At 44.9% G+C, this 12,791-nt stretch overlaps 1 protein-coding gene across 10 annotated transcripts in view; it reads right to left on the reverse strand.

Annotated features, from left to right (window-relative positions):
* Positions 1-2,314: 2,314 nt before the first annotated feature.
* LOC134525528 (alpha-2-macroglobulin-like protein 1) overlaps positions 2,315-12,791 on the reverse strand; it is a 33,294-nt gene continuing 22,817 nt past the window's right edge. For 3 of the 10 annotated variants that reach the window (XM_063356462.1, XM_063356518.1, XM_063356527.1), the window contains 8 exons: positions 10,812-10,993; positions 10,208-10,423; positions 8,800-8,921; positions 7,974-8,064; positions 7,244-7,312; positions 6,889-6,991; positions 5,682-5,723; positions 2,316-4,627 (listed from right to left, as the gene is read on the reverse strand). In XM_063356462.1, coding sequence (XP_063212532.1) covers positions 4,602-4,627; positions 5,682-5,723; positions 6,889-6,991; positions 7,244-7,312; positions 7,974-8,064; positions 8,800-8,921; positions 10,208-10,423; positions 10,812-10,993 — 851 coding nt within the window. In that variant the 3' untranslated portion in view covers positions 2,316-4,601. Of the gene's footprint in view, positions 4,628-5,681; positions 5,724-6,888; positions 6,992-7,243; positions 7,313-7,973; positions 8,065-8,799; positions 8,922-8,980; positions 9,190-10,207; positions 10,424-10,541; positions 10,737-10,811; positions 10,994-11,936; positions 12,236-12,791 lie in introns of those variants that run through there. The other 7 variants (XR_010073810.1, XM_063356472.1, XM_063356481.1 and 4 more) reach the window with 7 other exon arrangements.

Below are 12,791 nucleotides of genomic sequence, written 5' to 3' on the forward strand. Positions count from 1 at the left end.
GATTCGTACAGTACAAGCATATAAATGGACATCTAGCCTATGTATCTGCATTTGCTTTCTTTCCCTTCCCCTTCCCCACGCTCATTTACTCACTTCAGTCTGGAAGTGAGACCATCCTTTCTCTTGTGGTGAAGACTGCAGTTTTCATACATGCTGTCAGGGAACATGGCAGCTTCTAATGTACTCAGCCCCAGCCATCAAGAGCTAATCATTAAATCTATACCATGGAGGTGCAAGGGGAGCCAGAAATCTGATTCAAACCTACCTGCAAGCCTGGGATGTCTTCCTGCTCAGAGAAGAGGTTGACATCATTCCCAGTTTACTGGGACGTATAAGTGGGATAAGTCTACGTTGCAGTTACTGCAATGTACTTCTTACAGTCTGCCCAGGTTGCTGCTTTTGGTGTCCACACCTCCCCACACATAGACATCAGCCCATCCACAGCCCACCACATCACTGGATCTCTTCAGCAACCTCTTGCTAGCCCTGGCCAGTCTGGCTGGTCACCATCTCCAGAAGGAAGAAGGTGGGCAGGAGACGATCATAGCAACCCTAGGGTCTAATTGCCACTCTGTCCTGTCTCTGAGCAAAAGCTCATCTGAGTGTGCTAGTTTCTAAGACCTCCTCTGACCTCTCCAGCCCCGCATTTCAGACAAGTCTTTATATACCACCACCTCTCCCACATCCCTGCCTTACACGTCCTGCAGGACCGATCCTAGCATGAATCTGCGCTTCCTACCAGTACAAGGCTTCTCCAAGATTGCAAGCTGAGAAAGTAGAGAGGCTGCAACCACATGCGCTTCATCTTTGTTTACCATCCCTCAAAAAGACCTAGGTCAATGGGTGCTCCCTGCAGGGAGTGGGAAGTCGTAACCCATAAAGGGAAGATCAGATAGCTTTGTCTGTGTGTGAGGAGCCAGCACCAGGGGTCGATTACCTGCAGTACCCTGAAGGCACCCTTCTCCTCACTGCCACCATTAAGATGTGAACCGCATATGAAAGGAAAACCAGGTCAACGAGCAAAAGCTGATACACATCAGTCTGCTTCCAAATGTTACTGGACCTGGCCAGTGTCAAGCCAGTATCAACTATGTTTCTTATCAACGTAAGGGAGAAGGCAGAAATAAGCCCACTGTGTAGCAAACTGTACAACACAAGAAGTCACAAGGTTTAGACTTTTTCTCAGGAAAGAAGCCTCTTTGAATGTCAAAGGTAAGCCACACTCCAGGGCCTCTACCCTTAAATTGAAACAAACCACGTTAATAAAAGAAGTCCAAGCATGCTTTAAAAATTACTTACTCATCTGTTGCATGTCTTGGATTTAACTGTGGGTTGATACAACCACCTTAATGCAGCTATTTGAGCTTGGTAGAAACCTAACCTGTAGGGCAAGATTAAAAATTAGTAAGCCATCACCTGTGACTCTACAGGTACGCTTACCTTGCACAGAGACAGTACAGATCATGAGACGGATCCATGCAGTCTCATGTTGTTCTCAGTAGTAGTTGTTTTAAAAGTCTATTATTGTCCTGCAGCTAACAAGAGCTTGTCAACAGCTTAGAATTCCAAAGTGGTGTCCTAAAGCGGGGTCATTCACCCCGTGTGCAAGATGCCAATATGCACGCAGAGTAGAGGTATTTATTTAAATCATTTCTGCAGAGATGGGTGCTAGGTGGTAATCCACGAAGCTAGCACACCGGCCCACAAACTCCTTGGTATATGTACACAGTTCAAAACACAGAAATACGCACCCTTAATTATAATTATTGGTTAGTACAGGCTCTCACTTTCAAGCTTTCAGCGTGCAAGCTTTGTTGATCAGGCCAAGGAATGCTACACAGGGATCCCCCAAGCAACCCTGGTTGCATGATTTCCTTCACTTTACATTCCTTTTTCCCACTTTTTTTCTCTCCTAGGTAATTCCTCTTTAAAAGCCTTGTCACCTCCCAAATACATAGCCCCACCTAGTTCACTTTTTCTCCATTGGTCCTGGTCTTGTTGACTTCATAGCCTTACTTCATATATAAATATGACTTTCCTGGTGACATCTCCCTTGGCAATCAGCTTTATCTAAATAGTACCCATTTTTTCTTATCTTACCTTTTACGTGTGCTACCTTGTGTCGTGGGCGGAGTGATTAACTTCACTTGTAACAGAGTAGTATGAAATATTTATTAAATAAAACAATGATTTAACAAAGTTAGTAGTGAATGCGACAGTGTTTTATGAGATTCGATGGCACGGTATGCTTGGTTATTTACTGCATAGAGGCCAGGGTCAGACAAGCTGTCAGGGAGACCCTTCTGTGGAGTCACGAGGTTCAGAAAGGACTCCCTTGCTTTCTAAACTCCTTCTCAGAGAGGAGTCTGGGTGCGGCTGGATCCAATCCTAGTCCCAGACCTGGTCAACAGTTTATGTCTAAAGGATTACACATGCGCAATCAGTCCTTTATATCACTTAGCTAAGATTTCAAAGTGAAGCATGCTATTAGTCACTTACCGAGAACCTGTTGTGGCAAGGAATCTCTCAGCTTCGAGGAGTGGAACCTTAAGCGAGTGTCCCCACTCTAGGGCAGATCCTGGCGTGCAGCCCGCTGCCGTGCAGGAGAGCTCAAAAGGCTCTTGGGCTGTCCACTAGTTATAGAGTAAGGATAATTGACCTATAGTCATATTCGCATGGGAACAAAATATCCCGGTCCCCACTCCAGACAGTGTTTTGGCTGTGTTGCCAGCCGTCCCCCAAAGTCCAAGTGCAACTCATCACAACTCCCACTGACAGTTATGCCTTGAGCAGGAGCCGGGGGGTGGGGAAAGGGGGAGAGCACACCACCACACCCTGCTAATGGCACTGCATATCCTGATGAGCCATCTGCATGCACTCTACTGTCCTGTTGCATGCGTTGCATCCTGAAATTCCTCAGATTGTTATCTTTTTTTTTCAGTAGTGCCACAGGTAAGGATTAGCCGTCTGAGTTAATGTCTTAAGAGGATGGGACTGGGTGTTGCCAGAGTCTAAACAAGCACAGTGACTGAGGCTGTTGAATGACCCATCCACCAGGCCTGGGCGTGGGTAGTTGAAATGGGAAAACTGAACCCAGTTTTATGGGAAGTCATCATCTAAGTCAGAGTCCAAGACAGGGAGATGATGACCTTCAAAGAAAACAGGAAGGGACACACATTGCTATGTGACTGGCCCTGCAATTTTTCCAAAAAGGAAAGGGGGAAAGGAAAGTGATGCCACAAATCACACCTAGAGAGTGAGACATTTCTGATTGTTTACAGAAAAAAGATGAACATTGTGTAGTGTCACAAGATATAAAAGACAATAGTAAAGAAGGTGTAGTTAGTGCTGAAATTATAGTTCAATGAGGGATGTCTGGGTACACAAACAAAGCTTAAAAAAAAAAAAAGGAGAACAATACAATTCAGAGGGAGAGATTACAATGAAAAGGACACCAACTGCAGAAATGCATAGTATGTGTGAAAAATTTCTTTGCCTAAAAGAGAAATGGAGAAATACAAAGGAACGAATGATGTAAAAGAAGACAAAAGCAGAATAGAAAACAAGAGGAAGAGTAAGCAGGGGTCTTGCAAAGATGGAAAAGAGGCATATACAGCAGGCAGGAGGGTTAGGTCAACTAGGGATAGACAGGTTTGCCAGCCATTAGAGAGAAGAAACACATGAGTGGACAGAATGCTTTCTGTCCAGGGAATTTTGGAAAAGGCAGGGACGTTTTTGGGAACAAAAGTGCTTGGGACAAGCAGCTCTGGCAGCAGTTTAGGCAGGCCACTTGGGCAGTGGGGACTGGGCCCGAGGGTTATAGTGTGGGCAGTGGAGGAGCAGGGCAGTGTGAAGGGGAGACAGAGAACCAGGAATTATGGCCCCTCGACTGCATGTAGGGGTTGACAAGGAACACCATCGGGCAGAGGAGAGACTGTCCCAGGAGCAGGAGGCGGGCTGGAGCCTTTGTGGGAGTGTTAGCAGGTCTCGGAGCAGAAGGAGACACCCTGAGAGAGAGAGGATGTTACTTTGGTCTCATGGCCTCCCTTCATAAGGCATGGTCCTTTTCTGTCTGGAAGAACTGGTAAAGTAGTTCTCCCTTAGCCTCCCCTTGCCTGTTCCTGCTCTTCAGTTGTGACAGAAAGGTGATTCACAGGGCCATGCAGTGAAACAGACCAGGATTTAAAATGATTTTTTTTTTTTGCTTGGAGTTTGGTTGCAGGCAAACTGTTGTGTTAACTCTATTGAGAAGGTAGCCCAGAGATGGTACTCAGGGAGGAGAGGAAGACTTAAGCTACTATGGTGACGAAAAGCAAAGTATGTAACCATGACCTAAGTAATGTTTCTCTCTTTTTCAGGTGTTAAAATATGTGCAGACTTCACCAACTGTCAAGTCACTGCCTTCTTTCCAGGTTCCACATACTTTATTCCACTTGATCCCAAACTACTGTGTATCAAGCTAAGTTTCACATAGAAATTTAGGGCATAGATCAAAGGAAATAGCGTGCATCCACCACAGCAGGGAAGAGGAGAGCCAGAGCAATGAAGTTTTCCTTATGGAAGCAGAAAACTCAGATTATTGGTTGCAGAGCCAGGGCATTCTAGTAGGAATCCTTCTTCAACACATCTGTGGAAAGAAAGAGCAAGAAAAGGCACAGTGCTTGCTGAATTTTTTAGGAAGATATCTAAGGACTAAGAGATCTTAGCAGATGAGTTGCAACATCTTTTTGTCACTGACATAGGCATTTCCAGTTGCATTCGGATTTGGGATGCTGCTAGGACTGGATCTGTGAGGAGTGTATGTAAAAGGTATAAAAATATATCCTTTTAACCTTCCGTGGTATATTCAAGCCTTGGTCTGCATTGAGATTATAGCCGGACTTGAAACTGTGCCCACAACTAGCACAACAGTATCCTGATTTGGGGTGGAGCAGAGCCATCTTTCTGTTCAGTGAGAGAGGCTCTTGCTTACACTTGTTGCTGTGGCAACCAGGGTCCGCTGACTTGGAAGGGTTACACCTGTGGACAGGTGAGGTGACCCAAGCTGACCAGTTGGGTGTTCCATCCCATCTGCCATGCTCAGTTATAAAAGCTGAGGGAGCAAAGGGGTTAGGTTGGCTCCTCTCCAAAGACTCTTTTTCTTTGAATCTTCTCCAGTGGGCTCTTCTTCAAAGGACTGTTTCTTTGATGACTGACGTCTGAGGAGGACCCCGTCAGCTCATCTGCCCTTTGATCCTGTTCAGTGTGTTCCTGTTCCCATTTGTCACTGAGTCCAGTCTGGAACTTTCACAGTGCCTGCCGGTGACATCTCCCTAGGAGCTTGATATGGTTTTGTGTCTATTTGCATATATTGTATCTATTTTATTATTTCCTTTTTTATTATTATTTTATTATTAATATTTCATTAAAGTAGTTTAGTTTTTCCTAAACTCACAAATCTCTCTATCTCTCTTCCTCCTCTCCTTGGAGCAAGAGGTGGAGGGGAGCATCTGCTGTCTTGTCATTAGGCAACCCATCCCAAACCATGACAAATAGATCCCAATTCAACCTGCAGTACAAGAAGGCTCTACAGCATGTGGTGGAATTAAATACAGAACAGAGGTGGGCTGCTTTGCTTGCTTACTGCCAGTCCTCTGCTCTGTTTCAGGTGTTTCCTACATTGGAAGCCTGTTAAGACTAACCTGAACTGCAAGGGAAAACATATTTTCCTGCTGTGCGGTCATCTGTAGAAACAAAAGAGAAAGGGTGGTGAGCTGCAGAACTGCATGGCAGGGTAATGGCAAACTTCTTTCTCTTTAACACAACCATTCTGCTACCTTAATTTTTTTTACTCTTCAGACTGTGAATGCAGGAACAGAAAATGTCTACAGTGGTCAGACCAGTGGTCTGTCTCCCCAACATGTCTCCTGTACAGCTGTAAAAGACCCTTTTATGCATTGTGATACCTTCTTACGCAAGGACGTTTTTGTAAATAGAGAGCCTTTCAGTAGTGTGTCCTGGTGGCCTTGGGTTTTTGCTGATAATGACTATTGTCATGTCAGATAACAATTTTTAAATTGCATATACTAAGCACAAAAATTCTTGTACAGAATGGAATAGCAAAGACAGAGCATATTAGGTGACAATATTTAGCTCTGTAAATGCTGGATTAAGAGGTCGTCTTCTCTGCTTGACATGGTATGGAAAGGAGAACAGGAATGGAATTCAGTATACAACAGCCTATGGTGCTGCTTTCTAAATCTCCAGTGGTAGCTTTTCCATTTTGTTCTCAAATTCTTTTTTTTTTTTTTTAATAATTCTTAATATTCCATCTGCTGGCTTGGCTGATACTGAGCATGAAGTAATCTGAGACTCAAAATGACTCCAAGATCTTTCTTCTGTGTGCTGATAGTTAATTTAGAACTTTAAAGGGTAAGAAATTATTTTCCTATTATCTTCTGAGATATGGTAGGATTATTACACTATACATGAAAAGCATAGATCTAAATTCTACCTTCTGATGGATCGGGCTGGCAGCGTGTAACACTGATTTTAAATAAATGCCTACATATTTTCAAGTGAGCTAAGGAGCAGGAAAAGACATGGTAAATTGTCAGAGAAGCTTTCTTTCCACAGAGAGGTAGCTTGAAGACAGAGGAAGTCAAAAAGCACAGTCACTTTGAACACATATACACCACAACATAATCATAGCGCCAGACAGCCTCACATCGAAAAGCAAGTGATTCTGCTACTTGAACATAGAAGTTTTGTACAGAGAAAACCCAACCTTGAAGTTGCAGGAGGAAATGCACTGGAACAAGGGAGATAAGGGGGTAAGGGGCAGAGACAGAACTGTGTCTGAGTTGGGGTTATAATGGTTACGCTTTGCCTATCCCAGCGAAATCTCACCTGGCTTATAGTAGTCGTAGACGCACACTGTTGCTGCTTTCAGGTTTTGCACTTCAACATCTTGTTCCACTGAGATGTTAAGCTTCAGAGAAGTTTCACCCAGCTGGAGAGAAGAATAGAAGTGAGCAGAAATGTACTGACCATCTCAAAGTCTCCTACATATCAACTTTATTCTCTCTGCATCAGAGATTTCTTTCTCATCTTTCCAGGTTCTTCCACCCTCTTCCTCTTCTGCCAAAATTTTAGCCTGCTTGACCAGCCTAGAGATTTGTATTTCTGATCTCTGAGAGTCCCAATGCGAAGTACTGCAGTTGCTACTACTTGAATGGGCAGCTCCCTGTGGTCTTCCTCTTACCTCTTCCAAGTAGATCGTGACTTTGTCTGGGTTTATCTCTGTCTTTTTCACCAGAGGTATCTTCTCCAGCTGTATAGGAAGGCAAGAGATGAGCTTGGTTAGCACCAACTCATTGGCCTTCCCTGTTGTCTTACACTAAGTTTGGTATTTGTCAGTGAAACACTGCTGACTGAAGCACTTAGCCTAGTCAAGGAAGACCTGCGTTCCCCAACTATAACGGCACTGAGATTTGTTGGGAGCTCTCAAAGCATTAGAAAAGATTTTTTTCAGCTTTGTAATAAGTGTCCTTGAACCACATTCCTGTTTTCAGCACTTGTAGCAAAGGGAAAGATGGTTAGTAGGAGAATATGATGGATCTTTTTGGCTATATCCTGGAGCGCCCAACACTGCTTTATAGAATATCTCTACAAATGCCACTGGCAACAGTGAAGGGTCTCAGTGCACCCTGGATGGTTCTAACTAGGTGCTTTTCAGCTCGTCTCTAACTTCTTGACACATATGCGATCCTCATTACTGAACATGAAAAACTGCACCATCAGTTCTGCAAGTGGAAAGTTGCCTGCTGAAATAGCCCACGATATCTGTACTTGCTTAGTTAACTTGTAGTAAGATAACCTCATAGTAGCCACCATTCTCCAGCAGCTCTTAGAGGTTTGGGTATTTCTGGTTGAGCTACATCTGGAAAATAGATTATCATATTTTCAAGGAAGGCCATAGGAAAAAGTCTTACCTCTTTCACAGAGCTCTTCACAGGAATGAACCCTGACAGCATCTCCACCTCCACCAGGACCATGTTACTGGTCTCACGGTCCCCTACATAACTGAAAAAAAGGCAGGAGAGAAGTACATTAGATGTGGAAGGCATCTCTAGGAGAATTTCTAGGAGATACCAATGAACCCTGCCAAACTCTGGCCTGCTCTACAGTGATGGGAAAGCTCAGCAGCTTGTCTAGCTGATGGGAGAAAGGGAAAAAAAAATACCCCCATCTACTTGTTCAGTATGGAGACAGATTATGTACCAAATGTGTTATGGTTAATGTTCGTGCTGCCCTCCACAACAGGTGGAAGTGATCTTTGATGTTACGGATTGAGAGTGACAATGTTGGCATCGTTCTCTTTCAGGACAGGACAATACGGACCAAGACACTTATCCTAGACAGATGCAGGCAAGTGAAATGTGGATAGGGACTGAAATTTCTGCTGTCTGGTTTCTGCAGAGGTTCACGCTGCAGGAGAATGCACCTCAGGGCTGATTCAGCCCAGGCTGCTGAGTGTCTCCAAGGCAAGAGGTCTGGCTCTTGGGAATGCTGCCTAGTGCTCTGGGGGCTGCTGAGTTGCTCCATGCTGACTGAGGTAATTCCTGCGGTTCTGCCAGTGCCTTCCCATACTTCCCCAGACCTTAATTTTCAGTTCACAATCTCTTTGGGATCTACAGAGAAGACAGTGTGCCTGTTTGTCTTTGTCTCCACAGACAGAAGGTTTTTATGGGGTTCTGGTCATGCTACTGGGGCTCCCACTTCTTTCCACTGAAGAAAGAGCCTCAAGGGATCTCATACCTCACAGACACATGGATGTCAAGCTGTTTCCTGACACCATCACATTCTCTTGGTACTGTCGCCACATCCAGGACAAAGACATCTTCTTTTTTTTCTGGTGGGGTGTTATAGTACAAAGTGGTCTGGTGGGACAGAAAACATCTCTGTGAAGTGCCCTGGAGCACTTCATACATACACTTCCCTGTATGAGCCAAAGGACTAGCTGTGCCTCCAGCTTTTAATGAATTGGTAACCAGTGGCTCAGACAGTTGGGCCCGGGTGTGCTTTCAGTTCAGACGTTTTGTGTTTAGCACATAGCATCAGGCACATCTGACAAATGTAACCCTCAGCCAGGAGGCACAGCTATCTGTGATCCAAGGCCTCATTCAGTACAACATTGCCTCAGTCTTTCTGAAAAAAAAAAAAATTTTGTTAAGATGTGAGAAAGTACATTAGCTAAAACCCTGCCCGCAAGGAGAAAGAAGTGTAACTGTTACCTGTTGACGTGATAATAGTAGTTCTAGGTCTCAAGGGGAAAAATACTGACAAAACAAGTACAAAACCCTTACGACAGAAAGAAAGAGCAGAGAATCAGAAGAGGCCAACTCGGCAAGAGGGATGATCATGCTCCTCCAAAGAGCGGCATAGGCCAACCTTCTTCCACCTGCCTGGTGACTGACTGTCTGGCCAGCAGGTACTCATTAGATGTCTCATGCTTATTAACTATGTTCGAGTGTAGCCAAGTAGTATGAGTCCTAGCAACTTCCTACATGCATTAGCAATAAATAATTGTTGTGTCCTCCTGTCTGTGCACTGCATATAGATTCTCTGTGAACATCATAAGAGGTGGCTGAACAGAAGTGACCCAGTGAGGGAGGTTTCCACAGGGAGCGACTTGATCCTCCAGTTCTTTGCTGCATGAATGGCTCATAAACAGACCACTATCAAAGATGCCCAAAAAATAAGATGCATGCTGATGGACTAGTTGTGTTGGTGTACTGGGATAAGAACACCTTGGTCCTATGTCACTCCCCATCTATGCATGTGATAACAACCCAAAGAATACTATGTCAGAAGATATATAGTGCTCAGCTCCTGAAGCAGTGACATCAGCCACATATGTTTGATATAAAAGCAGGTATTCTTTTGTATCTCATTACTCCTGACTTCAGATTTACTGATCTCTTAACAATTACATGTCTCTGTAGCTTGGGATAGCAAAGCTGAGACATTTCTGAGAAGATATCATAGATGGCTGCAATAAAGCCATGTCAACAGAGTATGCCTGACCTCCTTTAAATTTGACGTGATTCTGCCTAGGAAGCCAAATCTTACTCAGAATTTGAGGCTGTAGTGCCTGCTTAGAGCCAAACCTCATTTGAAGAGTCAGTGGCAAAACCTGGCAGCTCTGTTCCTTATATGTACTCACCTGTACATAGACACAGCCACTGCCAGTCGCCTGCACTGTGTATGTCCCTGGGACTCCACGGAGAGATGCCTGATGCAGGACCAACTTGTTGTTCCTGTGCACATGGAACTCCAGTGGTGAAGCCACCTTGCCTTTCACTGTCACCTTTACATCTCTGATCTCCTGGGGAATCAGGGCTGCATACTGAGCCAAGGCCTGCAGGCTAACGACTGTGTCCTGAAGGGAAAGAGAGAGAGTCACTTTGCTATGGAGCCATGTGGTACAAGGTCTGGCACACTAAGTCAAGCACTGCAGGGAGAACCACACACATTGTGGCCCTGATTCACATTCTTACTCAAGCGGGGTCTATGCCACGAAGTGTACAGGCAGCAGGGTGACTTCTGTTATCTGGAAAGGGTGGCTTCTGAGCCCTGTGGTTAGCAGTCCCAGAACCTGAGTAATCCCAGTTGCACCACACAGAAAAAGAGTTTCCCCATGTCATTCCCATTCCCAAGCAGAGCTCATGGATGCCTGTCTGCAAAGGAGGGATCTAGAGCGACATGTGTATGAGAGACGTACACAGCATTCCAGACACAGTATTTCTCTCCTTTCCCCAGCTTATTACCTGTGTAGAAGCAAGTCCGCCAAAGGCATTTCTTTGTCCACTGAGCCAGCGCACAAGCTTGCTCACTGAGGCTTCGTTGAATGCCAAGTCTGGTTTGGAGATGTGAGCCAGGAGGATGTAGGCGACTGTCTCGATCACAGAAGAAGAAGATTCTTCACTACTGTAATGTGATGTCAGGAGCTCTGCCAATGGGGGGAGAAACGTGTGGAAGAGAAGAACAGTAGGTCCCTGTGAACAACAGCTTTTCCTGCCCTGGTACCCCTCGAGGACTGCCAGTTCCCTGTACACCATCCAAAATGCCTGTGCCTTTCTGGGGCACCTCAGAGTGCAGAAGCCAGTCCCTCCTGCTGTTTTTGCACTCCAAAGGGCTGGCCATCTATGATAGGCTCCATTGCTTCCTTTGAAAACACAGAGAGACATCCAGTCCCCCAATCCTAGTTCCTCTAGAAAATGATTGACTCTGAACAGAAGCTTTTAGTTTAAAGTACAGTCCTAGCCTTATTCGTCTCTGTGTATATTCAAAGCTATGTCCCCACTCAACAGCTTTTTGCTGTTTCTGCATTTCGGCATTTACCTAGTCTAACGGGGCTCCCTGTGCTGAAAAGCTCTAGGACTCATTTCCAGTCACTTGTGTCTTTTGTGCAAGAATTGCTCACTCTTTGAGGGAGAATTGCCGGCAGGCTACTGGAGGAGCAAGACTACCCAACTTATTTTGTTGGCATCCTCACTATGCAGTGCATAGGCTAGGACAATTTAATCTGGAGCTGGGCTCCAACCTATGGTCCAAGCTCACAGGCAATGAACGTGTCTGAGTCTGGCTGAACGTTTTGCTGTAGTGATAGCAGGGGACCAACCAAAATTCAGATAAGAATTTAGCTTAATTGTGCCAGCGTAGACATCTTCTGTGATGGTACAAATGTGAAAACCTGAAATGCTTTTAAATTCAAAGTCAGCTTTCAGAACAAAACTTCACTTTTGAGATATGAATCACAAAATCACTTGTTTGCATAAAACCAGCATAAAGACTTTAGAATTTAGCTCAGAGACTCTATGGACTGGTGTTACTTCATTGTTTATCACAAAGGAAGTTTTTTGCATGAGGGATTTGTGATTTTTTACCTCCAAGGTGACATAAGCAGAACAAAGCTTTTTCATGAAGTGGCAGAAGGTGTCGCGGAGATGCAGCTAGAGGTGACCTGCAGATTAACCTAGATTCTTTAAAAAGCACCAAACTCCTATTTGACACCCAACTGTAATCCTGTTAGCGAGGCTAACAGAATCCCAGCCACCAAGCCACGGAAGGTGTCTGTAGCCAGCCGAAGATAATCCTCTCGTGCAGAGATTCTCCAGCAGGCGAACTGGCTGAAGCAGGTGGCTGCAGTCATACCCTCAGACTCAGTAGGCAGAACACAGACCATTTAAACCTGTAGGACAACACCTTTCCCTTACTTACGACTCCATTGCTCTTGAAAAGTCATTTCTAACTGTTTTCAGTGGAAGCAAGAGCCAAAGAAAACTGTCACTTGACCCACAGAGAGTTTGTAGTGCTCCATGCCCTAGGGCCTTAAGGGGACGTTTTCCAAAGTGCTTGGTAAGTTAGAAACATCAGACTGACTGGACATCAGTGCTCCAGTCACCGGTTCCATATGTACTTTCTCAGAGGCAGCTGTGAAAAAGTGTTGCACTAAGTGTGTGCAATTCTACTCCTTCCAGTTTGCCCACTAGCCACCCTGTGAAGCCAGCTGGGCAGCTTGAGTGGCTCTGCAGTGAACTGCACTGGTAGCTAGTCAGGCTGAAAAATCCTCTCTCCCTTTTTTCTTCCGTGTTATTTTTCTGTCCCCAATGCAGTTCCCCATACTGCCGGATAAATAGGTGTGGGGGAGAACTTACTTAAGCTAAATCAGGTATAATTGTTACCAACTGTTTAAACATAGTCTTAGGTGCTTTGAAGCCCCCATCTGGCATCCTCATTCAGTGTAG

The sequence above is a fragment of the Chroicocephalus ridibundus genome, chromosome 1, assembly GCF_963924245.1.
Source record: "Chroicocephalus ridibundus chromosome 1, bChrRid1.1, whole genome shotgun sequence".
Lineage (NCBI taxonomy): Eukaryota > Metazoa > Chordata > Aves > Charadriiformes > Laridae > Chroicocephalus > Chroicocephalus ridibundus.